General features: G+C 39.5%; 3 protein-coding genes across 4 annotated transcripts; 1 reads left to right on the forward strand and 2 right to left on the reverse strand.

Annotated features, from left to right (window-relative positions):
* The first annotated feature begins 6,058 nt into the window (after positions 1 to 6,058).
* rabepk (Rab9 effector protein with kelch motifs) lies at positions 6,059 to 12,677 on the forward strand. 2 transcript variants are annotated; one of them, XM_082541576.1, is made up of 8 exons: positions 6,059 to 6,436; positions 6,608 to 6,662; positions 6,758 to 6,912; positions 7,187 to 7,342; positions 7,544 to 7,708; positions 11,889 to 12,038; positions 12,170 to 12,319; positions 12,426 to 12,677. In XM_082541576.1, exons 2-8 carry the CDS (start codon positions 6,610 to 6,612, stop codon positions 12,647 to 12,649), a joined length of 1,053 nt encoding a protein of 350 aa, XP_082397702.1. In that variant the 5' UTR covers positions 6,059 to 6,436; positions 6,608 to 6,609; the 3' UTR covers positions 12,650 to 12,677. The 2 variants fall into 2 exon arrangements, with proteins under 2 accessions (XP_082397702.1, XP_082397701.1); XM_082541575.1 differs by having other exon boundaries at positions 6,060 to 6,440.
* A 179-nt stretch (positions 12,678 to 12,856) lies between these two features.
* On the reverse strand, positions 12,857 to 16,616 carry LOC309711322 (endoplasmic reticulum chaperone BiP). Its single transcript, XM_082541574.1, has 9 exons — positions 16,468 to 16,616; positions 15,682 to 15,825; positions 15,358 to 15,589; positions 15,118 to 15,255; positions 14,915 to 15,027; positions 14,434 to 14,824; positions 14,098 to 14,335; positions 13,841 to 14,008; positions 12,857 to 13,706 (listed from the first exon to the last, which is right to left on the reverse strand). Exons 1-9 carry the CDS (start codon positions 16,599 to 16,601, stop codon positions 13,144 to 13,146), a joined length of 2,121 nt encoding a protein of 706 aa, XP_082397700.1. The 5' UTR covers positions 16,602 to 16,616; the 3' UTR covers positions 12,857 to 13,143.
* A 3,035-nt stretch (positions 16,617 to 19,651) lies between these two features.
* LOC309710205 (endoplasmic reticulum chaperone BiP) lies at positions 19,652 to 23,421 on the reverse strand. Its single transcript, XM_082539475.1, has 9 exons — positions 23,248 to 23,421; positions 22,599 to 22,751; positions 22,275 to 22,506; positions 22,035 to 22,172; positions 21,832 to 21,944; positions 21,351 to 21,741; positions 21,015 to 21,252; positions 20,758 to 20,925; positions 19,652 to 20,626 (listed from the first exon to the last, which is right to left on the reverse strand). The coding sequence occupies exons 2-9, from the start codon at positions 22,715 to 22,717 to the stop codon at positions 20,064 to 20,066; spliced, it is 1,962 nt and encodes a 653-aa protein (XP_082395601.1). The 5' UTR covers positions 22,718 to 22,751; positions 23,248 to 23,421; the 3' UTR covers positions 19,652 to 20,063.
* Positions 23,422 to 25,244: the final 1,823 nt, after the last annotated feature.

Raw genomic sequence — 25,244 nt, forward strand, 5'->3', positions numbered from 1 at the left:
CAGGGGAGCACTGTCAAACAGATAAAACTAATCCAGTGTTGTGTTTGCATGCCAAAAATCCAGATTACTTTTGCAGCATGACTTAACACACCTTTGGGTGAAATGTGACACAAGAGCAATGGCTCTAGCACATTGTTTTGACGTCTTTCCCAGTGGCAGTGTACCAGTAACCGAGAGATGAACTTTCCAAATTAATCCCGATTACCAAGCAGACCACCCACCAAGAAGGCACCCAAATCGAGCTCTATTTAAAGGCGACGAAAAAACGGAATCTGGTTAATGGATTTCCCCTCGCCTAGAGCACAAATCAGCAAGTATTGTGCACACAGCATGCTCAGAAAGATAGCGTGCACTCAGAAGCTAATGTAGGCTGACAAAAATGATATCAGTTATCTCTTTCTCCTGCCTCTTGTCCCTTCCCCGGGACTTTAAAAAGTCACGATCATTTTCCCTTTCCTCTTATTCTGTCCACCCAGAAAAAGCCCCCTTTTTCCCTTTTTTTGGGTCCTTATCAGTTACAGTGAAAGGAAAACAAAGGACTTCTCTGAAACCCATACTGCGTTTCCCTGAAAGGAAAGATGGTCAGATAATGCTACTGTGGAATGGCCTGTTTAGGGGTGGGGGGAATGGGTATCCATATGTCAGTCTCTCACACCGAAAATATACACACTGTGTTTGCAGCTTTCAACAGAAATAATAGACTATTCAAACTCCCAAAAGTCCACTCTACCCTGTCTATGTTTAAACCGACAAGTTATACAAGTCCTCTCCGGTATATCCTGCTTTATTCCACAATATGTGCTCCAAAATAGCACACTGGAGAACAGTTGTACCAACGTGTCATATTTTATTGTCTCATAATTTTACTGCTTTTTCTCGCCCATTGCTGGGTTTGTTTGTTTTTTTTAGGATTTTACTTCCATCTAATACAGTCTAATTTGCACATTTTCACTGATGCACTTTGGTTTTGCACAAACTTTTGGATTTTAACTAGTTTTAAAGTTAAATATTAGTACTTTCCATGGGGTTTCAACTAGAGTAACCGAGAAATAATTTATATTTTTTACAGTCTGTCAAGCTAACATTGTGTGGCAAGCCCTAACGTACCATGACCTGAGTGCAGCAGTAGTTTTAGTCCCTAGATGGCCAATATCACATGCCTCAAGTTGTGTTCCAAAGCCACAGTGACCCAATGATTAGATCTAGCAAATAATCCTATGTCCCCATAGGGCTGACACTCAGGAAGTGCAGGAAGTGCAACAGAAAGCTACAAAGCAGAGAAATGTGAAGAAGAGGCAATATTAGGTACTAGTGGAAGAAGAAGGTAAAGGCGAGAGAGACTTAATTAAGATCGGAGTGATAAGCAGGCAAGAATGGGACAAGTTCCCTGAAGAGAAGAATTTTCAATTTGCCCTGGAAGACAGCAGATGACTGTGCAGTTTTTTGACTGCAGGTGAATTCTATCATTGTTGAATCATAAAGGGAGAAGACTACATCCTCAGATGGCCACAGGGACTGCTAAGCACCTGTTGGAGGCGGACTGAAGAGCATGTCTTCTAACTTGTTTCACTGAGTAACAGTCTATTAAGCCTATCAAAAAAACAAAAGCAATAATGACACAAAAGATCATCATGTGAAGCGAAAAAAGCCTTAATTACAGAAACATTAAAAAAAGAGTACAGACACAAACTTACCATTTATGTTAAAATGCACCCAGTGCAGCCAATGCAATGTGTTAGTTAGCAAGGTGCATCCATAGCACACAGACACCAGCTAATTACAGCTTAGTAGGTACTTTCAATTGTTCCCTTATTTTCCATGGGGTCACCACAGCATATGGATCCATATGTCTGATTTGGTAAAGATTTTAAGCTGGATGCCTTTCCTGATCTAAGATTTTTGCTGGGTTTGGGACTGGCACAAGGTGTGTGTGTGTGTGTGTGTGTGTGTGTGTGTGTGTGTGTGTGTGTGTGTGTGTGTGTGTGTGTGTGTGTGTGTGTGCCATCCAAGACTGAGAGGACACACAGACACGCGCGCACACACACAAGTCCCTCCCACACCATGGACCACACTAGAGCACAGGTTAAACTCTTGAATAAGCTACACCACACAGCGATCCATATTGTTATTCGGCACATAACTCCATTAAAGAAAAAGGCAATAATATGACGAACATGTTCAATAGGATCGGTTCAGTGATTTCACTGCAAAGGCTAAGCAGTGTCAATTCAAATATCAAGTTTGAAACCATTTGTAGTATAATCTAAATATTATTATGATGGAAATACTTTACTCATTCACTTATTTATGATTGAACAGGTATTCTGAAGATCAACACTGATCAAGACTGCTTGAAAAAACAAACTGTAGATAAGCATCAGCCAGCAGCAGTATCTGAACTGTGTTTGGATGATAGGTCTCACAGTACTACACACAGACTATACTCTGTTAACTGTAGTCTAGGTTCCTGTCTTGCATCTGGTCTTGTTTTTCCTAGAAACCATGGGAACCCTTTTTTTCATTTCAGGTGCTTTTATGAGCTTGGTACTTATGGTATCTTGTGGTATGTTATGATTTTGTAGGTTAAGTAGTTACCATTTTCTTGTACTTGTTCTGTCAAACTCTGCAGATTTCCACGTAACTTTTTACATTTCACTTTGCTACTTTACATGTTTTTACGCTGTCCGTCTCACAAACACATTACTGAACTGTATGGTGGACTAACATTAAACACGCAACACAGCAGTCTAACCTTGTGCCTGAATGGCTTTTTTTCCTACTTAATTATTAATAGGAAAGGCCAACAACAGAGACATGGCCTACACTCTTTTTAACTAGAGGCTCTTTGAGATTATGATTAATAACCAATAAAGTGGGCTTCAAAGAGTACACATAGTTCTGGGCTACAAACAAACCCAGAAGGACATATAATCAATCTCCCATTATGTCCCTAAACTTGAAAGAAGCAGTCCTTTTAAAAGATTTTCCTTCCTTTTTCAGTGAATTAAAAAAAGGCTACGCTGAATGACAATATCTGCTGTACCCTTTCTAAGTGTGGGATAAATGTTCAGAAAGGTTCGACTAATGTGTCTTTGTATAGGGCACACATATGTTTGAGGAGTTTTAGATGCCAAAGCTTTCAAGCGTTTGAGTCTCTACTTTTAGATTTTTGAATGTTCTTGCGTTCATACTTCTGCTCATTCATTCATTCATTCAGTTATTAAGGTAATAAGAAAGTATCAAGAGTGGACCTATTATCTTAACTTTTTCTCATGGCTTCTATTGTAACCGTAACACTACAAACTAAGTCAGGGCAAGTACAATAAAATTCACTCACATTGATTTTAACTGAAAGAAACCTCAATATAGGCATATGAAAATGATTTTAATACTTTTACTATATTTATCTTAATCTATTCTAAACTATTTAGAAATGTTGTCCAAAAGTATGTGTGTGGAATAACATGAATCTTTGTTGCTTTTTATGCTGTTCCCACTGAATTCATGGAACATTAGAGCAAACAAAATGCAATAGCACAACCTACTGAGCAAAATATGAAATGCACTGTGGATGTTTTGCTCTATATGAACATACTAGAAGAAACATCACTGATGGAAAAACAAGAAAAGAAAAAAAGAATAAGTTAAATATTACCATGCTGAAAATACACCCATTTTATCTTAATTGTTTGCTTAATTCAGATATGGTAATATAAATTCACTGGCCAGTTCATAAGGTACACCTTGCTAGTGTTGGGCTCAATTTGCCTTCAGAGCTACCTTAATTTTTTGTATCTCTTTCTGGATTGGTGACTGTGGAGGCCATTTGAGTACATCATTGTCATGATCAAGGAACCAATTAAATGATCTAAGCTCTGTGACACAGCATGTTAACCTCCTAGAAGCAGCCTTTGGTCATGAAGGGATGAACCTGGATGACAGCAATGGTATTTAAATAATGCTTGGTATATCCCCCAACACAATTGCAGCAGCCGGAACTGTTGATATAAGGCAGGATGGATCCATGCTTTCATGTTCTTTATGCCAAATTCTGACCTTAACATCTGAATGTTACAGTAGAAATTAAGACTCAGTGGATCATGCAATATTTATCTTCTACTGGTGGCCAAACATCCTGCATCCTGCAGCTTAAATTTAGGTTAAAATTGTGTGAAAGAGGTCAAATCAAATTCATTGCTGAAATTTCAAATTGTAGTTAAAACTGGTGCTCAAAATGAGAACCATAAAAAATAAACACTGGGACTTGTTACACATACACATCCACATTCACTCACATGCACACAGCCGTACCAAACTTGAGCATCGCCCATCTTTACCTTTTGATACTTTCTTTCAAACTCTTAAAAAAGCACATATGTCAGCTCATTAAAATTAAGAGAAAATTAATTATAGTGAAGACTTCAGACTGGTTTGTGAACTGCAGGATCATGCAGGAGAGCCAGAGTTATAATTTTAAGGTACCATCCCAACAAGAATTCTTTATTGAGGTTTTAAAATACCTGGTTGCTAAAACATAATTGCATTTTCTGTCTAGGTCCCATCAGGTGAACTGAAACAATTGAGAAGTGATCTTTGAACTGGCCTCCAAAGTCACTATCACATGCCTGTATGATTTGTCAAAAGAGTCATTTATTTTGAAGGACAGTGAAATCCTTTGCAAAACGTCAAACAGCTCTGACCGCTTCACCTCCTCCGTAACAATTTAAATACTGGAGATTTTCAGTGGAGTTGACACCGCAAGATAACACAATTCTCATTGTTTCCTGGTACACTTGTGGCTCTAATTGCTGAACATCTCCAATATTGAATAAGGACTTTAATTGGGTAGTTGCACATGTGGGAGAGATGACTGCAGGAGAATTGTGTTTCACTCCCCCAAAACCTCTTATATCTCAAGTTTCAAACACAGTAAAATCGGCAAATACAAAAAAAGATCAATACCCCCAGGTATGAAGAAAAAACAGGCAGTGGCATCAGGAAGAGGTTGTCCTTCACGACTATTGCTTTGACTGACAGAATTGCCAGTTAATGCCAGTATACAGAGTTAATCTTCTTATTCTTGTTCATACTCATGTCCAAATAACAATGAGCTTTTCGGAAACAGGGTTGTGAGAAAGGCACTACAGTGGTACAGTCTGGTCTCACTGGAGGAAGGGTGAGGGTCTGCTTTGCATCCTCAGGACTTCCTGTTTGTGCTCCAGTTTGTAGATATCTGACTTATTGACTTTATTCTAAAGATCCATTCAACAGAACCACAATTCTGTCTTTCAGCAGCACATTTAGCAAGTGCTTTGCAGTAAATGTAATCTCCCACCAGATGGCGACAAAATGTGACACACTGTGAACTGAGGCGCGCGTGCACACACACAAGCACATACATGAACCCAGAGCACTCATTTTGTAACTTAAGATTAACCTTAATAATGAATTATTTACTGGATACCCGACACTCAGCAACATTGGACCTTTTAAACAGCGTAGTTTTGAGTGAAAAAATCGGATGATGTAGCAATTCCGTGTTCGTGAAGTTGATGTAAAACTAAACGTATAGGAGGAAATTATTTAATAATAATTAATAATAATTGTTAAAAAAACGCTACTATGACTCCCAGTAACTCTATGCCTAGACTTTATAGAAAGTGAGATGGACCTTTTATGTTCCAGCCAGATAAGACATATTGGTATCCTGAGAATATTTGCACAGCCACATTACTATGTCAAATATACCATTAAACATTTTATGCTTTTACTTGTATTTAAGTTTGAAAATGCTCTTAGCCTGCCTACCTTATTTGCTTGAAGTGAGAAGTAGAACTCTTTGGGTTAAATAAATAAATAAATAAATAAATAAATAAATAAATAAACAATTTGCAGTTTGTATTTAAAATCATTTTTCTACGTTAACCATGCCAGGAATTAACATTAATGTTTTAGGTATGATAAAATATGCACTTAGGAGTAGCTAATTGAGATTGGTAAACTGAGCATGCGCCTCGGCAATCCCATGGCAACCACGTTTGGAACGAAGGCATGACATAACGTAACCTACGTAAAACAAATGCGTACAGACTTCAACGTAGAGCCCCATTCTGGCTAGTAGTTAAGTATTTACGTTAACTAATTACGAGTTTTTTATTTAACTTTATTAACATAATTCACGTATGTGCACTACAAAGTGGGACCAAGGGGAAATTACTTCACGTAATATATACGGAAAGCCACGGTAGTCTCCTCTTTTCACCCGGAAGGACAGGTTAGCGGAGAGGAAGCTCTTCTCGTGCTCAAAATGCGGACTGGGGACGCTGATTGTGTTTCCAACTCAGTCGCTTACAAGAAGTTCTTCTCTAAGTGTTTAGAACAATAAAAAGGGACCTGTTTGGATTGCTTACATTGTGGATACATTTCGTAAGAAAATGTAGGTATGTATGCTTTTTCAGAGGCTCTCAAGTACAGTCAGTCAGTGTTAGTCATTATTTTAATCCCAGCTCGTAGTGTATTATTCGTATCTTATAACTTTGATTGTAGCATCATCACTGAGGATACAAAACACGAGGAAACAATCTTTATATTAATGTATCTCTGACAGACATGGAGTTTCTCCCAGTCCTTGATCCTCAACATAAACCCGAAGAAGGAATATGGTTAGTGAGTTGAAGTACTTTCAGTGCACTTGTGATTTTAAAAAGAGTATAACATTGGATGTAGCCTCTGGTTAAAATTTTTCTGTTGCTAATAGGTATTCTTTGAGACCCAGGGGAAGTGCTCCAGGTGTTAGTGTTGGTCACACCTGTATATTCACTCCATCTGAAGATGGAGGAAAAGGGAGACTCCTTATTATTGGAGGAGCCAATCCCAGTGGCAGTTTCTCAGATTCGCACATCATAAATCTAGGTAAAAAATTATATATATATATATATATATATATATATATACATACTGTAAAAGCTGGCTCTGAATATATACATATATATATATATCCAGAGCCAGCTTTTACAGTATTATGACCTCAGTATACCTCTGTATTTTATAATATAGTTATCAGGCTTGTGTTTTACAGGCTTTAATGGGATGTCTTTTTTAATTATGACAAGAAGCTAAAGTTATCATCAGCCATCAGACTGATATTATATAACTTTCTTTGCATTTTTGTTTTTGTATGGACCAGACAATCATGGCTGGGACATTGCTGAGTGGGAGGGTTTGGAGGCAAGGTATGAACACTGCAGTTTTGTACCAGAGAGCTGCCCCCAGAGCCTGTGGGTGTTTGGGGGTGCGCAGCAGACTGGAAATCGCAACTGTATCCAAAATGTACAGGTGGCAGGTAAATCCTATTTTAACCTAACCTAGTAATCTGATGGATTTTCACAGATGAGAAAGGTTTCACTCAGATTTCTTGTTGACCTGTGAAACCATGGCTGTGAAAACCTTGAAAACTTGTAGTCTGTAACCATACATGATCATATAAATAGATTACACGATATATTGAATACCCACAAATCTTTTCCATTCTGTGTGTGTCTAGACAGTAACCCTCGCTGGAATACTGTAGAAACAAATGGGACACCCGCGAGTCCCAGGACATACCACACCACCTCAGCCTGCCTTGGAGACAGGCTTTTTGTGTTCTCTGGTGGGGAAATAGGATCTGCACCTGTCTCTGACTCCAAACTTCATGTGTTTGATACAGGTTTGTGTCAGATAAACCTGCTGCTTATCGCAGTGCATTACAATAACACCACCTGACAGTATTTCAGAAGAAATCTGCTTCAGAGATGAAATTTTGTTATTTCTTCCGGGTTTTGATGTGAAAACTGAAATAGCTGATTGGGTGCCGTGTCTAAGATATTGATTGATCTATTTGTATTGGACATCTATGTAAATTGCTGAGTTGAATTTTCATCATAAATAGTAATCTTATGCTTTCTCAATCGTCAATGGTTGCTTTATATAATAATGTTTTAAAAATAAGGACAAAAAAATCTATAAAGAGAGGATATTAGAAAACATATCAATTCACTGGGCTACATATCTATCTGTGGATGTCTCCACAATCAAACCTGTTAAATTATTTAACAGAGTAGGGCACCAATAAATGAAATGCAAAGGTTGTATTCATTTCACTGACAGCAGTTTAAAATAATGTGTAAAATAATTGATAGTGTAAAAGACAATGAAAAAATAAAGTGGGATTTTTTTTTATCATATGCTTCAAAAATATGTACGTTTAATTTACAGCATTACAAAGTATTTGCTACTCTAGGAAGATCAGATGTGAAATCAGAGTAAAAGTCACGAGATCAAATAGAGATAATGTCATTAAATTTGAACTTTCATAGTTGAATTTCATATATTTTACATTTCTCATTCATGCGAGCGCAGTTTCGCCAGAATGGATTAAGAACGGTGGCCGTCTGAAAATAATTCCAGGGGTCAAAATGTATTTTAGTTATTTTCAGTAAAGACATTTTGATGCAGTAGAGGTTCATTAACACTAGAGCCAAGCAACAATTTTAAGCGTCAGCTTTTTAGATTCAGTGATTTGAAGTTTAGTAAATTTTGTTTCTTTATTTATTTTGGGAGCATTTTGGCTGTAGACCTTTTTAATTAGCTGAAACTTAGCCTTGACTCCATATGGTCAAATAGCATTTCTATTCCACAGCTTAGAATGGCTTTTAGGTCAAATTTCATTTTTACTGAATCATGTGAGAAAATTATGGAAAACCTGGTACTGAATTGTTTTAAAAATGTCTTATTATTATAATTCTTTGGTTTTCATCACTTTTGGTGTCTTAGATGCTCTCATGACTAAACCTCTATATCAGGGGTCCCCAATCCCAGTCCACGAGGGCCGGTGTCCCTGCAGGTTTTAGATCTCACCCTGGGTCAACACACCTGAATCACATGATCAGTTCATTACCAGGCCTCTGGAGAACTTCAAGACATGTTGAGAAGGTCATTTATCCATTTAAATCAGCTGTGTTGGATCAAGGAAACATCTAAAACCTGCAGGGACACCGGCCCTCGTGGACTGGGATTGGGGACCCCTGCTCTATATGTATATTATAAACAGTGTTGGGGAGTAACGGAATACATGTACCGGCGTTATGTATGTAAAATACAAAATATGAGTAATTGTATTCCATTACAGTTACCCTTTAAAAGGGTGGTATTCAGAATACAGTTACTTTGTTGAAACAAATGGATTACACGGTGGTCTTTTCCTGTTTCATATGTTAGGCTATGCCCTCTCTATTTTTGGTAATTCCACGCCAGTGGAAACCCAAACAAAACACGCATTAAGAGGCTCTAATGCCTGTGTGTCAATCTCGCGGACTATGTAACCCCTACTTGCGACCCGCATAATGACGTGAAGAAATATTTTTAAAAATTGGTCAAGAAATTATTTAATATGAAGGCAATAGGCAGTGATAGAGGCATCGCCCTAAAGAATGTAGCCTCATGGGCAGTGTAGTCCGTGCTGCTGGGAGAATGGACTGCCATACCCGTTATGTGTCTGTGAGCGAGGGAGGGAGAAAAAGGAGAGTGGAAAAGTACGAGTTGTCCCTGAGCAGAAACTGGAGATGGAAGCATGTAAATATAGTATAGCTAGATTTCAGGCTACGAGCCCGACACAGAACCCGACGTATTAGCCAGAGTTCCCTTTACTATGGTTCGGAGCCAGGGACCTGTTTTATATACACATGAAATAGTTTTCTATACGAGATCGCTGCAAAGACTGCAGCCTTACCTGATGTCCACCCTACTGTTACTCATTAGTGTGAATGCTTGAAAAGCATTCACAGTATTGTTCTTCTAATCTTTAAACTATTTTATTATCTATTCCGTACGTTTTTTGTACTCTATCTCCTTCAAAACCGTTCAACTTAGAAAAACCATTCAAACACCGTTAGATTCCTCTTCTTTTGGACATGACTGCTTCTATTTTTCTCATTTTTAACATTTATATTTTTAAAATTATTCAACTTTTTTCAACAAAAATTTCCCATGTATTTCAATGGAGAGACGCTTCAAATTCTCATTCAACTTACTCTTCTTTAAACTGTATCTACTTCCACATACATTGACGTAGAGCCACCATTCAAACTTTAAAACGAAGACAAGACGTTCAACTATCCAACTTGTATTTATCTTTTCAATATCTATTATACTTTTTCTTCAGTTCCAGTTTAAGTTTCATGATGTCTTTTCACCCGTTTCAGAGTTTATAATGGGTGTGTATGGGACGGAATGTTGGGGCTAGAGTGAGACAGCTCAACTGCTAGAGTGAGAGGAGCAAAAAAATTAATCTTAAAATCTTTTTTAAAACTGCTGCTGTGTCCACAGCGTTTACTGTACAGGTATGATTTTACCCTCAAAACGTAGCCATCGCTGTCCTCTTTCATCCAATGTGTTTACTATTGTACTAGGTGTTATGGTTCTTTTATAAATGTCACCAATGCACAGCCTCCTCCCTCCAACTCTTCCATAGACTCTAATGTTAAAATGGCTCAGAAGGTTCGTTTGAAAATCAGAAGTACAGGGTGTCTTTACACTGTCACCACGTCCATATAATATACTCCACAGGCATGAAAACTGAGAATTCAGTAGACTAGACATTGCTGTCGCTCACGGTGAAAGAATTTCGTCAATACGACTTGTACTTTTCATTTGGGAGCGATTTGTTTGGGGCTGACTTTTCTGTTCATTTTAAGCAGCAAAAGTGAGGTGCATGTCTGTGTCCGTGTATGGAGCCATTGGGTGCAGTCACTATAGCAACCAGGCTCACACCTGCCTGCTTAACGAGCTCTCTCTCACTCTGCCAAGATTCATCTTAAACACTTCTCTTTCAACTGCTGCTGTGTCCACAGTGTTTGCTCTACAGCCATCATTTTACCCTCAAAACGTATCCATCGTTCTTCTCTTTCCAACACCGTGTCTTTCAAAGGCTCAGAGATGTAAACCTTTAAAACTGTGTGGATCCAAGTGGAGGGCTCACATTTTAGTCATTCAGTGATTCAAAGAATATGAACTTTTAATATTCATTCAGGTGTTTTCTGACTCTAAAGTTTCTTTTCTCATTTCTTAGATTTTTCTAATTTACAATTAAAACATTTTCAGCTTTTTTCCAACTTCTTCTTCTGTGTAACCTTCAGCTTTTAGCAGTTCAGCACTTTTGTTTTCACGTTAAATTCGGGTTTTGTTTTTTTTTATCATTCAACATTTTTAACTCAAAATTCAGCAATTAATTCATTTCAGTGCATACATTCAGATTCAAGCATTCACACTGCAGTTTCTTCAGAAAATGCACTTTCTAGTTTTATATTAAGATTCTAAAATGTAGTTGGTATTGGTATGGCGAGTAGCCTTCAGTAATAAATCACACAGCAAGAGTACATTCATGTAGTTGTAAAAACCATAATAATATATTAAGTAATCCAAAGTATTCAAAAATATGTTACTCTCATTGAGTAACGTAATGGAATATGTTACAAAAATACATTTTGGGGCATGTACTCTGTAATCTGTAGTGGAATACATTTTAGAAGTAACCTTCCCAATGCTGATTATAAAAACAGAAGAAAAAAAAACACACATAACAGACATAATTGATATATGATGCAAACAATTAAGAGAATGTATACACTCATTATTCATTCACTGGTAGATACAAAAAGATCAAGTGCTGAGGAAATATGATATGTCACTGTTCGAGGCATTTCCTGTCTGTGATTGAGATTTTCAAAAAGAAAATCCATATTCTCCTGTTTCTTTCATGTTTCACTATTGACAATTGCTATGAAAAGCGTATATGCTTATATAAAAATAATCTTTTTTCCGTCCATCTCTTCTGTGTAAATCTGTTGCAGTTTCTTCTACTTGGTCCCAACCTGAAACACAAGGCAGGCACCCTCCAGCCAGACATGGTCACATCATTGTAGCGGTGGATTCAAAGATCTACATTCATGGGGGCATGGCTGGAGACAAATTCCACAACGATATGTATTCTCTTGATTCAAGTAAGACTGTCCACATCTGTGATTCACAAAGGAAGCACTTTGTATTTCAACACACATGCATCATACATATTCAGAGTATCACTGCATTGCACTGGGATGATATAAAAATATCTGTTAAATTATCTTTAAAGGGAACGTGAAGTGGGAGAAAGTGCAGGCCAAAGGAGATATTCCACCAGGAGTAGCTGCCCACTCAGCTGTTGTGCTGGGCAAAAATATCTACATCTTTGGAGGGATGACAGCAGATGGAGCAAGCAACTCCATGTACAGATTTAACACTGGTACACTGTCTTTAAGCCAATTTTTTTTTTTAACCCTATATAAATACGGTATTTTTGTTGTTTACAAACATCCAAGTATGATTGTTTTTATATTTTCTGCTTGCAGACAAATGTAGATGGCTCCTAATGAAATTCAAAGGAGCTCTGCCACCAAAACGTCTTGACCACTCCATGTGTATATTTCCCTGGACGGTGTGTGATGATGGGAATCCAGAGGAGGAAGCCAACGGACCAGCACCCCCTGAGCCAATAAACCTGTTATTTGTATTTGGAGGCATGAATACTCTGGGTACCATATATAATGACTGTATTGTGACTGTTGTCAAATAAAAAAAAAAAAAAACTAAAAAAAAAAAAAGCTTGAAAGGAAAAAAAATGATATTGCAATAAAATATTTCGACATGAAATTAGTTTTGGAATTTGCAGTTTTACATCTGAACAAGTTTCAAATTAAAATTATATATATATATATGAGAAAACTATAAACTTTTGCACTACCTGTGAATTTAAAGAGCCCTTCATCCCACAGACACTATATTCAGTGTACCCTCAAAAACCCACCCAACTACATCCCTCCCCATCAGGACTGCCTGAGAACAGCAGCAACAAGCCTCATATCCAGGCTGACAAATATCTCCGCCTTCCAGCGAAGAGAACACGTCTCACACACTGAAACTTGTTTTAAAGTCTTTCAGGAAATTCAGTATGGTCACTTGTTATTGTCAGCCCCTTCCCGACCACTCCACTCACAATTTGAGTCCCATCAGTCCAATATGTACACCAACATGCCAGAGGGCCAAGGAGCGACAAGACTTCAGACCTGCCTACAACTCATCCTTCTCATCTTGCTCACTGCCCTCTGGTGGTGGACCACCTGCACTACCGTAGAGCTTGGTGATAATGGGCTGAACCACCACCTCAAGCTCCTTCTTCTTGGCCTGGAACTCATCCAGGTCAGCATCTTGGTGGGATTCCAACCATTCAATCTTCTCCTCCACTGCTTTCTCAATGGACTCCTTATCGTCATCTGACAGCTTGCCACCAAGCTTCTCCTTGTCACCGATCTGGTTCTTCAGGGAGTATGCGTAGCTCTCCAGCTCATTGCGAGCGTCGATCCTCTCCTTCAGCTTCTTATCTTCATCAGCAAAGCGTTCTGCGTCGTTCACCATGCGCTCGATGTCCTCGGGCGTTAGCCGGTTCTGGTCATTTGTGATTGTGATCTTGTTCTTGTTGCCTGTGCCCTTGTCCTCAGCAGTGACACGCAGAATGCCGTTGACATCAATCTCAAAGGTGACTTCAATCTGCGGTACACCGCGAGGAGCAGGGGGGATGCCAGTCAGGTCAAAGGTACCCAGGAGATGGTTGTCTTTGGTCAAAGGACGCTCACCTAAGAGAAATAAAAAAAGTCAACAATTAGACTTGTGGAACTTATTTATTTCACTGTCATGGGTTTCTTGTCATTGGAGTCTTTGTATAAAAACACTATTTGGGAAATTTAAAGAATAATATCCAAACTCTTACCTTCATAGACTTTGATGGTGACAGTAGGCTGGTTATCAGAGGCTGTAGAAAAGATCTGAGCTTTTTTGGTGGGCACCACAGTGTTTCTGGGGATCAGCTTGGTCATTACTCCTCCAACAGTCTCAATACCAAGGGTCAGGGGGCACACATCCAGAAGAACCACATCACCTGCAAGTGAAGGAAAATGTTTAGTAAACAGGACCACATTTGAAAGCTCACCCCTGTTTCAAAGAATATCTCTAAAAGTGATGAGTCACCAGTGTCCTCCTCTCCAGAAAGCACGCCAGCCTGCACAGCAGCTCCGTATGCCACAGCCTCATCAGGGTTAATGCCTCTAGATGGCTCTTTGCCATTGAAAAACTCCTTCACCAGCTGCTGGATTTTGGGGATACGGGTGGAGCCTCCAACCAGGACAATCTCATCAATGTCAGACTTCTTCAAGTCAGAATCTTCCAGCACCTTCTGTACAGGCTTCATGGTGGAACGGAACAGGTCCTGGGTTTTGAAGAACACACAGGTTAAAAAAGCTCGGTCAACAGTTTCTCCCATAATGTTTGATACGCAATATTTTCAGAACCAAATTAATATCTTACCATGTTCAGCTCCTCAAACTTGGCACGAGTCAGGGTCTCAGAGAAGTCCTCTCCCTCAAAGAAAGACTCGATCTCAATGCGGGCTTGGTGCTGGGCAGACAGCGCCCTCTTGGCCTTCTCGACCTCGCGACGCAGCTTCTGCACAGCACGGTTGTCTTTGCGCACATCTTTGCCAGTCTTTTTCTTGTACAGCTTGATGAAGTGCTCCATGACACGCTGGTCAAAGTCCTCTCCTCCCAGATGAGTGTCACCGTTGGTGGCCACCACTTCGAAAACACCGTTGTCAATGGTCAGAAGAGAGACATCAAAGGTGCCACCGCCCAGATCGAACACAAGAATGTTCTTCTCTCCGTCCTTCTTGTCCAGGCCATAAGCAATAGCAGCAGCAGTTCTAAAGAATACAATGAGAGTTTATTAGAAGGGAGTGCAGAGATATTCTTTGGAGTTTCAAATTGCAAATTCATTTTGACTGGATGCTTACGGCTCATTGATGATTCGCATAACATTCAGACCAGCAATGGTACCAGCATCCTTAGTGGCCTGGCGCTGGGCATCGTTGAAGTAGGCGGGGACAGTGACCACAGCATGTGTGACCTGAGGAAAAAGGATAAAGTTAGATTTGATGATACACCATTTAATTAAAATTAACATTTTCCCTGTTTTACAGTCTCTGACTTTTTGTACCTTCTTGCCCAGGTAAGCCTCAGCAGTCTCCTTCATCTTAGTCAGCACCATAGCAGAGACCTCCTCGGGAGCAAAGGTCTTCATCTGACCACCACCAATGTCAACCTGGATATGGGGCTTGCTCTTCTTCTCAGTAACCTTCAGAGGAAAACATATCAATATTAATTTAACAACAATTTAGCTCAAACATGACCCACAGAACAAGCAACTACAAGTTCTACTTTCAGTTTACACGCTCACCTTGAAGGGGAAGTACTTGATGTCCTGCTGCACAGACGAATCACCCCATGTGCGACCAATGAGCCTCTTGGCATCAAAGATGGTGTTCTCAGGGTTAGAGGTCAGCTGATTCTTGGCAGCATCACCGATCAGACGCTCACCTTCACTGGTGAAGGCCACGTAGGAGGGGGTAATTCGGTTTCCCTGGTCATTGGCAATAATCTCCACGCGTCCATTCTTGAACACTCCAACACTGCAAGAAAACAGTTTGAATTTAGTCTGAATGCCATTTTATTCCACAGTGGCATCATGTCACTATTTAAAGATTTTAACGTGACTTGTTACCATGAGTATGTGGTCCCCAGATCAATCCCAACCACAGTCCCCACGTTGTCCTTCTTATCATCATCATCGTCGGCGGCAAACACTGTGCCGACTAACAGCATCACAACCCACAACAGCTTCATCTTTGTTTGTTTGCTCTCCAATCTACAAGGAAAATGCAGAAAATAAATACAACGTAAATCAACGTGGCTTTGAAATCAATAAGTGGACTAAGCCTCCCGAGTTCATGAAGCTAGCAGCTAATGGTACTGATGTGATTTGCTGAGCTCCAGAACCATAGCAGATTTGAAGTTGGTCTTAGATAATAAATACTATAAACATTTTTGACTACGTTATTGTACCTAGAGTATAATAAGTCCAATCCGTTTTGGCAACTTAAAATATTTTGACAAAACTGTGATGTAACATTGGTTGCAATTCCTACCACCTTCTTGGCCAGCTCCTCTTAAAAAACAACAACAACCACATTTTATTCTTAGTGGCAATTTAAAAACAAAAAAATATTTTATTCTAAGTGGTAATTAAAAAATAATCAACAAATAAAACATATTTCAAAGTCACTCGGCATTTTTAAATATTATTCTTTCCTTTTTCTTAAACACTGACTACTTCGTGATAAAAAAAAAAAAGTATTGTTGAAAATGTAAAAAATGATCATGCTGATGATAGACGTTTTAACCTTCATATATAAATCTGTGACGCACTTGCCCCTGTTGTCAGTTTAGCTCACTCCGTTTAGACGCACCAACATGAATCCCAGTTTGAAGCCGCCGGTTCGAGTCTTACCTTCGCCAATTTGTAGTTGAGGTCTTGATAGCGTCTTTTTTACAAAATAAAACAGTATAAGCAACGATAACCTCCAAAAGTTCCAATACTGTGAAGCAAACTGTGTCTATTTTGTCTATTTCACATAATTGCATCTGTGAAATCGTGTATATATAGAAGCCTTCATAAACAAGTCGTCACGCTTTCCCGGTTTTGAGGCTCGCTATTGGTTGAGCTGCTGTTTGGTGGAAGGCGCTGATTGGTTTCGTCTAGCGCGCTGGCTGCACCTGATTTGCACATATCAGGTTTAGGCGACGTCACCGTTTGTGCCGAAGTGTGAGTGTGTGAATGTAACGCCTCAAGTATGTAAAAATAAGTGAATGTATGTATAAATGTATAATTACCTCCGCCAAGGCAGTTATATTTTTGTCAGTCTCCCACTTAAAACTTTTGATAGAAATCTGATAAACCTTCGTAGGAGTGTAGTGTGAGTTCATGTTAACAACACATTAAAATCGGCCTTGCATACACTCAGGTCTTCATTGTAAACTTAATGACCTATTGGTCTATTGGTGGAAAATTGCCAAAAGCCTTATAACTTAGACTCTAAAGATTTTAAATGTCATACCAAATTTAACCTTTGACCTCTCTTTCAAGTTCAAAAGATTAATCTGAAAGTCAGAGGGATAATGCTACATGGAGATATTTAAAATGATAATAGGTTTTCAGACTGCCAAGAACATGTTGAGGTGGGACACTTTTTGAGTATAACTGATTCATTTTATCGTGACTTTCTTAAGTATGTTACAGTAACAAATGATAATCGTTTAAATATATAGCAATAGGCATACATGTACAATGTTTCTAAATAACTATTATGTTTTTACAAAAACTAACTTTTTTCACTTGATAAATTATCGCTAAACATTTAAACCATTTTTTCTAAACATTTCAACAAATAGAATACAAAATACAATACTATTCCCTTAAAAGTAAATACTGCCCTTTCTATCTATCTATCTATCTATCTATCTATCTATCTATCTATCTATCTATCTATCTATCTGCCTGTCTGTCTGTCTGTTATGCCATACAACCATAAGATAATTCTATCTTTATGCTTTTTGTTGCTGGCAGCCTGTTGCAGAAACACAATTTTTGTTCCAATTTTTTTCAGTTCCTACTACAACTACCATAAATGCCAAATATATCACAGTTTGACAGACAAAATTTGTATTTTTGCACCGACAAGATGATTCCCAAAGAGCTATTAGGTGAAAACTTGGCATATGTCTGCATGGTTTGTAGATTGTTTATAAAATATCAGAAGAAGATGAACAAGTGGAGGACCAAAATAAAAAAAAATTTCAGGCCTAAAAATCTACCGCAGGTGAATATTGCCTGAAAGTCATGACCTTAAGAAACAGGAAAAAATCCAGCAAACACCTGACACAGGACCTGAGAAATGCATCTAGCTTTTCAACTGATCCATCTGCTGTTTATTGAAGCCTCATCAGAAATGGTCTAAGTTGAGGGGTGGCTCTCAAGAAGCCATTCTTAAAGAAGGGAAGCAGGGAGAAAAGGCTGAGGTATACCAAATAACACAGGTACTGGATTGAAAATCAGTGGCAACAGGTCTGTTGGAGTGATTAATGAAAAAATGAAATCTTTGATGTAAATCCTCATCGATATGTACAGAGAAGGACAGGACAGAGCTACAACAGAGAGAACCCACAGCCACCTGTAATACACAGTGGAGACTATGTTATGTTTTCGAGGAGCATTTCAGACAGTGGCATTGAAGCTTCTTTTTTTTTTTAACTGGTGGAATTCTGAACGCAGAAAGGTACAGTCAGATTTTGATCCACCTTGTTGAAAGCATCTAATTGGCAACGGCTTTATTTTCAGCATGACAGTGATCCCAGTATACCCCCAGTGCAGTAAAAGCAGACCTGGATTTAAAGCACACAAACAATGGAACACAACCAGTCATTGATTGGCTTCCCCAGTGCCTGGACCTCAACATTATTCAAGCAGTGTGGGATCATCTTGACAGAGAATGAAAACAGCCAACATCCAAACACAGCTTTAAATGTCTTTCAAGAAGTTTAAGTTTTCAAAATAAGATACCTGATTCTTTAATATTTTTATTAAGGGGGACAAAAAGCACACATTTTAAATATCAAGGGGCATGTATTCTCTGCATTGCCCCTGAAATTATGTTTTTTTGCTGCTGTAAATTATGCCTTTCTGGTTTCAGTTTGAACAAATGATATGAAAAATATATGTTTATATGACAGTAATTATTTTTTTCCTCTGTCCATCACTTTCGTGTAAATCTGTTGCAGTGTCTTCTACTTGGTCCCAACCTGAAACACAAGACAGGCACCCTCCAGCCACACGTGATCACATCATTGTAGCGGTGGATTCAAAGATCTATATTCATTCACTATGTCAACACACATGCAGCATAATTGTTCAGAGTATCACTGCATTGCACTGGGATGATATAAAAATATCTGTTAAATTATCTTTAAAGGGAACGTGAAGTGGGAGAAAGTGCAGGCCAAAGGAGATATTCCACCAGGAGTAGCTGCCCACTCAGCTGTTGTGCTGGGCAAAAATATCTACATCTTTGGAGGGATGACAGCAGATGGAACAAGCAACTCCATGTACAGATTTAACACTGGTACACTGTCTTTAAGCCAATTTTTTTTTTTAACCCTATATAAATACGGTATTTTTGTTGTTTACAAACATCCAAGTATGATTGTTTTTATATTTTCTGCTTGCAGACAAATGTAGATGGCTCCTAATGAAATTCAAAAGGAGCTCTGCCACAAAAACATCTTGACCACTCCATGTGTATATTTCCCTGGACAGTGTGTGATGATGGGAATCCAGAGGAGGTGCAAGCCAACAGACCAGCACCCCCTGAGGCAATAAACATGTTATTTGTATTTGGAGGCATGAATACTCTGGGTACCATATATATTGAATTTTGTAAAATAAAAAAAGATGTAGGAATAAAATATTTGACATAATTACATTTAAAGCTACCATTAAATGCTGAAAGAAAAAAAAAGGTTAAATGCTTCTCATTCATGTACAAAATTGAAATTTCATACACTGAAAGATGAAGTTTTCAGAGGGTTGACTTTACCAATGTGGAACCTGAAACTATAAAATAAGACCAGACAGAAAACAGTTTGTATCAAACATTTATTTCAATTGTCTTTCCAGAAGTACAATGACCAGATTCAATAAATAAACTTTTGCACTGCCTGTGAACATAAAGAGCCCTTCATCCCACAGACACCATATTCAGTGTACCCACAAAACCCACCCGCCCACCCAACTACATCCCTCCCCATCAGGACTGCCTGAGAACAGCAGCAACAAGCCTCATATCCAGGCTGACAAATATCTCCGCCTTCCAGCGAAGAGAACACGTCTCACACACTGAAACTTGTTTTAAAGTCTTTCAGGAAATTCAGTATGGTCACTTGTTATTGTCAGCCCCTTCCCGACCACTCCTCTCACAATTTGAGTCCCATCAGTCCAATATGTACACCAACATGCCAGAGGGCCAAGGAGCGACAAGACTTCAGACCTGCCTACAACTCATCCTTCTCATCTTGCTCACTGCCCTCTGGTGGTGGACCACCTGCACTACCGTAGAGCTTGGTGATAATGGGCTGAACCACCTCCTCAAGCTCCTTCTTCTTGGCCTGGAACTCATCCAGGTCAGCATCTTGGTGGGATTCCAACCATTCAATCTTCTCCTCCACTGCTTTCTCAATGGACTCCTTATCGTCATCTGACAGCTTGCCACCAAGCTTCTCCTTGTCACCGATCTGGTTCTTCAGGGAGTATGCATAGCTCTCCAGCTCATTGCGAGCGTCGATCCTCTCCTTCAGCTTCTTATCTTCGTCAGCAAAGCGTTCTGCGTCGTTCACCATGCGCTCGATGTCCTCGGGCGTTAGCCGGTTCTGGTCATTTGTGATTGTGATCTTGTTCTTGTTGCCTGTGCCCTTGTCCTCAGCAGTGACACGCAGAATGCCGTTGACATCAATCTCAAAGGTGACTTCAATCTGCGGTACACCGCGAGGAGCAGGGGGGATGCCAGTCAGGTCAAAGGTACCCAGGAGATGGTTGTCTTTGGTCAAAGGACGCTCACCTAAGAGAAATAAAAAAAGTCAATTAGACTTGTGGAACTTATTTATTTCACTGTCACGGGTTTCTTGTCATTGGAGTCTTTGTATAAAAACACTATTTGGGAAATTTAAAGAATAATATCCAAACTCTTACCTTCATAGACTTTGATGGTGACAGTAGGCTGGTTATCAGAGGCTGTAGAAAAGATCTGAGCTTTTTTGGTGGGCACCACAGTGTTTCTGGGGATCAGCTTGGTCATTACTCCTCCAACAGTCTCAATACCAAGGGTCAGGGGGCACACATCCAGAAGAACCACATCACCTGCAAGTGAAGGAAAATGTTTAGTAAACAGGACCACATTTGAAAGCTCACCCCTGTTTCAAAGAATATCTCTAAAAGTGATGACTCACCAGTGTCCTCCTCTCCAGAAAGCACGCCAGCCTGCACAGCAGCTCCGTATGCCACAGCCTCATCAGGGTTAATGCCTCTAGATGGCTCTTTGCCGTTGAAAAACTCCTTCACCAGCTGCTGGATTTTGGGGATACGGGTGGAGCCTCCAACCAGGACAATCTCATCAATGTCAGGCTTCTTCAAGTCAGAATCTTCCAGCACCTTCTGTACAGGCTTCATGGTGGAACGGAACAGGTCCTGGGTTTTGAAGAACACACAGGTTAAAAAAGCTCGGTCAACAGTTTCTCCCATAATGTTTGATACGCAATATTTTCAGAACCAAATTAATATCTTACCATGTTCAGCTCCTCAAACTTGGCACGAGTCAGGGTCTCAGAGAAGTCCTCTCCCTCAAAGAAAGACTCGATCTCAATGCGGGCTTGGTGCTGGGCAGACAGCGCCCTCTTGGCCTTCTCGACCTCGCGACGCAGCTTCTGCACAGCACGGTTGTCTTTGCGCACATCTTTGCCAGTCTTTTTCTTGTACAGCTTGATGAAGTGCTCCATGACACGCTGGTCAAAGTCCTCTCCTCCCAGATGAGTGTCACCGTTGGTGGCCACCACTTCGAAAACACCGTTGTCAATGGTCAGAAGAGAGACATCAAAGGTGCCACCGCCCAGATCGAACACAAGAATGTTCTTCTCTCCGTCCTTCTTGTCCAGGCCATAAGCAATAGCAGCAGCAGTTCTAAAGAATACAATGAGAGTTTATTAGAAGGGAGTGCAGAGATATTCTTTGGAGTTTCAAATTGCAAATTCATTTTGACTGGATGCTTACGGCTCATTGATGATTCGCATAACATTCAGACCAGCAATGGTACCAGCATCCTTAGTGGCCTGGCGCTGGGCATCGTTGAAGTAGGCGGGGACAGTGACCACAGCATGTGTGACCTGAGGAAAAAGGATAAAGTTAGATTTGATGATACACCATTTAATTAAAATTAACATTTTCCCTGTTTTACAGTCTCTGACTTTTTGTACCTTCTTGCCCAGGTAAGCCTCAGCAGTCTCCTTCATCTTAGTCAGCACCATAGCAGAGACCTCCTCGGGAGCAAAGGTCTTCATCTGACCACCACCAATGTCAACCTGGATATGGGGCTTGCTCTTCTTCTCAGTAACCTTCAGAGGAAAACATATCAATATTAATTTAACAACAATTTAGCTCAAACATGACCCACAGAACAAGCAACTACAAGTTCTACTTTCAGTTTACAAGCTCACCTTGAAGGGGAAGTACTTGATGTCCTGCTGCACAGACGAGTCACCCCATGTGCGACCAATGAGCCTCTTGGCATCAAAGATGGTGTTCTCAGGGTTAGAGGTCAGCTGATTCTTGGCAGCATCACCGATCAGACGCTCACCTTCACTGGTGAAGGCCACGTAGGAGGGGGTAATTCGGTTTCCCTGGTCATTGGCAATAATCTCCACACGTCCATTCTTGAACACTCCAACACTGCAAGAAAACAGTTTAAATTTAGTCTGAATGCCATTTTATTCCACTGTGGCATCATGTCACTATTTAAAGATTTTAACGTGACTTGTTACCATGAGTATGTGGTCCCCAGATCAATCCCAACCACAGTCCCCACGTTGTCCTTCTTATCATCATCGTCGGCGGCAAACACTGTGCCGACCACCAGCATCACAACCCACAACAGCTTCATCTTTGTTTGTTTGTACTTAAATCTACAAGCAGATCTGCAGAAAAGAAATACAACGTAAGATATTAGGTGGGTTCAGCCTCCCAAGTTCCATTAGCCAGAAACTAACGGTACTGCGTAATGTCACTTGCTGAGCTTGCAGACCCACGGCAGACTAAAAGTTGGTCTTGGCAAAAAAAATATAACAGGAAAAATGAATTCTCGATAAAATAAGATGGATCACCAGTCAATCATTCCATCATTACCACCACCCCACTGCCAATTCCCCGGTATCTTGCTAACTACGCTACCATGCCTAGCAGACATGCAGGGGGAAACCACCATGCTAGAACATTCCAAACTACATCCTGTTTATTATATTTAGGTTACCGAGTATGTACAGTTCATTCAGAGGACAGTAGTGTAGTTACATTTCAGCTGGTTTATTTGTCAATATTTAGCTTAACCGGTTTTATCTTAATAAAACATTTCGCAGAAAATGGAAAATACAGCTATGCTTCATTATCATATTCATATTAACGCTTTATACATACCTTAACAGAAGTACAACCAATGATTTAACGGCCTTTGCGTTTCCTCTACCGGTAAGAGTCGCTTAGAGCAAACTGTATCTCCTTCAAATCTTTACTTGTCTAGAATAATGCTGGACGAAATGTGGTCTCTCCATATATAAGCCGTCACTTCTTTCCCGTCGTGGAGGCTCGCGATTGGCTGAGCTGTTGCTCGTTGGAACACGCTGATTGGTTTCATTCAGCACGCTGGCCGCCGCTGATTTGCACACATCAGGTTGAAACGACGTCACCGTATGTGTCCACTGCGCCGACGCTGATTGGCTGTCTGTCAAGGGCAGTCCTGAACACAGTTGGTGCAGCTACATGCCACTCTCAAGGCCGGGGGGTGGGTGCATTTCTCGCACTTCAGACATTTACAAATTTTTGCTGCAAAAATTTTTTTTTTTTGCAATGGCCCACCAAGTGTTAGATTTGTAATCTTAATTTTGCGGTTTTAAGGCGTGTCATTACGAGGAGATAGTGATGCAATTGTGATTAGTAATGACTAACTGCAATGAGTATGAAAATCCAAATCCTTTGTGTGATTGTGGTGAATCTGACAGGAAATCTTGTACCAGGTGAACTGGGTTGTCTGGGTGTTTCCTCAGTGAATGTACAAGTCTTAGCCAAAGACTTCAGATACATGTGATCACACTGATTTCAATTTGGTTGGAATCTTTTGCACACATAAGAAGGTAACATAAACTGGCGCATTCAGTTGGGTTTCAATTCAATCAACAAGACAAATATTTGATTAAAAGGTCAAGGAAGCTGACTGCCACTGTCAAGATATGATCCTTGGCAAGTGTCCCAATATATTTCAGCCAAAATATAAGGCTATGATTTGGATATTTTAAAAACACATCAACTAATTGCAAGAATTTTCTAGAATCCAAAATCATTACATGGATAGAATTGAACTGATCTGCTTTCTCCTACTGTGATTTATCCAAATTCTTCTATTGACACACTGATATATTTCCAGAAGGTTCCTGAACTAAACCGGTTGTACTGTCAGGAAGAATGTAGAAAAGTCATAAAATTATAAAATATCAGTGTAGCAGCTAAGTTTTGTCTATTTGTTTTATTTATTCATTTACAGTGTTTCCCATAAAAACCATAAACACTTCTGTGTTTAGATTTAAAACCTCTTACTTAGTGGCCTCCAATTCTGATAATGTTTTATGGGAGAAAAACAACTGAACATCAGATTACAGTGTTTCATCTTTTTCTTTATTGTTTTAAGGTAATGCAACATGTTTTATTAGCCCTTTTCAGACTTTGCAGGGATTTCTACAGAACATTTTAATATTCTAATCAAAGGATACCCTCATTTTAAAGCTAATGCTGATGCACTGAAAGGCATATTGTTACAGAGAAGCCTTCAGTTCCTGTTAGTAGAATTCATTATATTTTATTCAAGAAAATCTAAAAGATGCATTTATATTCTTTATAAGGTCCTTATACTGTCAGGCAGCTTACTATTTGTGTCATTCATATCCACTTTCTTTGTGTTACAAACAAAAGCAAAACTGACCTGTAGACTTGAAAGACAATGATGACTCATTAAGACTTAAACTACACAGGGCAGTGAAACAAACCAGATGGAAAATTCTGAGTTAAATGTGTCATTTTCTTTGAATACAATTAAACTTTTTACTTGGACTGTTAAATCTGGTAAAAAAAAAAAAAAAAAAAAAAAAAAAAGAGAGAGAGAGAGAGAGAGAGAGAGAGAGAGAGAGAGAGAGTTGGATATCATAATTAACACTAGGAGGAGCCATGTTGCTAAATCAAGGAGGAAGTGATCAGTATAGCCCTTCATACAGGTTATTACAATATAACGACTACTGGCATTGTTTTCGCCTTGTGTTTGTTGTATGGAAACCCCTTTCTGATACGCTTTCTATTAATATGAATTAATAGATTGACATTTTGTAGAGTTTTTTTTCTCATATTTGTTTGTAAATAGTTTGAATGTC

The sequence above is a fragment of the Aulonocara stuartgranti genome (genome assembly GCF_965226115.1).
Source record: "Aulonocara stuartgranti genome assembly, chromosome: 7".
In the NCBI taxonomy this organism is placed as follows: domain Eukaryota; kingdom Metazoa; phylum Chordata; class Actinopteri; order Cichliformes; family Cichlidae; genus Aulonocara; species Aulonocara stuartgranti.

What these genes read in the sequence shown, in the direction of transcription:
- rabepk (XM_082541576.1), top strand. Translation starts at nt 6,610, where the DNA reads ATGGAGTTTCTCCCAGTCCTTGATCCTCAACATAAACCCGAAGAAGGA. An exon ending in AAACCCGAAGAAGGAATATG is followed by an intron (nt 6,663 to 6,757) that starts GTTAGTGAGTTG and finishes TGTTGCTAATAG; the next exon opens with GTATTCTTTGAGACCCAGGG. An exon ending in ACTTCATGTGTTTGATACAG is followed by an intron (nt 7,709 to 11,888) that starts GTTTGTGTCAGA and finishes AATCTGTTGCAG; the next exon opens with TTTCTTCTACTTGGTCCCAA.
- LOC309711322 (XM_082541574.1), bottom strand. Translation starts at nt 16,601, where the DNA reads ATGCAATTATGTGAAATAGACAAAATAGACACAGTTTGCTTCACAGTA. An exon ending in TCAAGTACTTCCCCTTCAAG is followed by an intron (nt 15,256 to 15,357) that starts GTGAGCGTGTAA and finishes TTTCCTCTGAAG; the next exon opens with GTTACTGAGAAGAAGAGCAA. An exon ending in TTCTGGAGAGGAGGACACTG is followed by an intron (nt 14,009 to 14,097) that starts GTGACTCATCAC and finishes CTTCACTTGCAG; the next exon opens with GTGATGTGGTTCTTCTGGAT.
- LOC309710205 (XM_082539475.1), bottom strand. Translation starts at nt 22,717, where the DNA reads ATGAAGCTGTTGTGGGTTGTGATGCTGGTGGTCGGCACAGTGTTTGCC. An exon ending in CTGGGGACCACATACTCATG is followed by an intron (nt 22,507 to 22,598) that starts GTAACAAGTCAC and finishes GTTTTCTTGCAG; the next exon opens with TGTTGGAGTGTTCAAGAATG. An exon ending in ATGCGAATCATCAATGAGCC is followed by an intron (nt 21,742 to 21,831) that starts GTAAGCATCCAG and finishes TGTATTCTTTAG; the next exon opens with AACTGCTGCTGCTATTGCTT.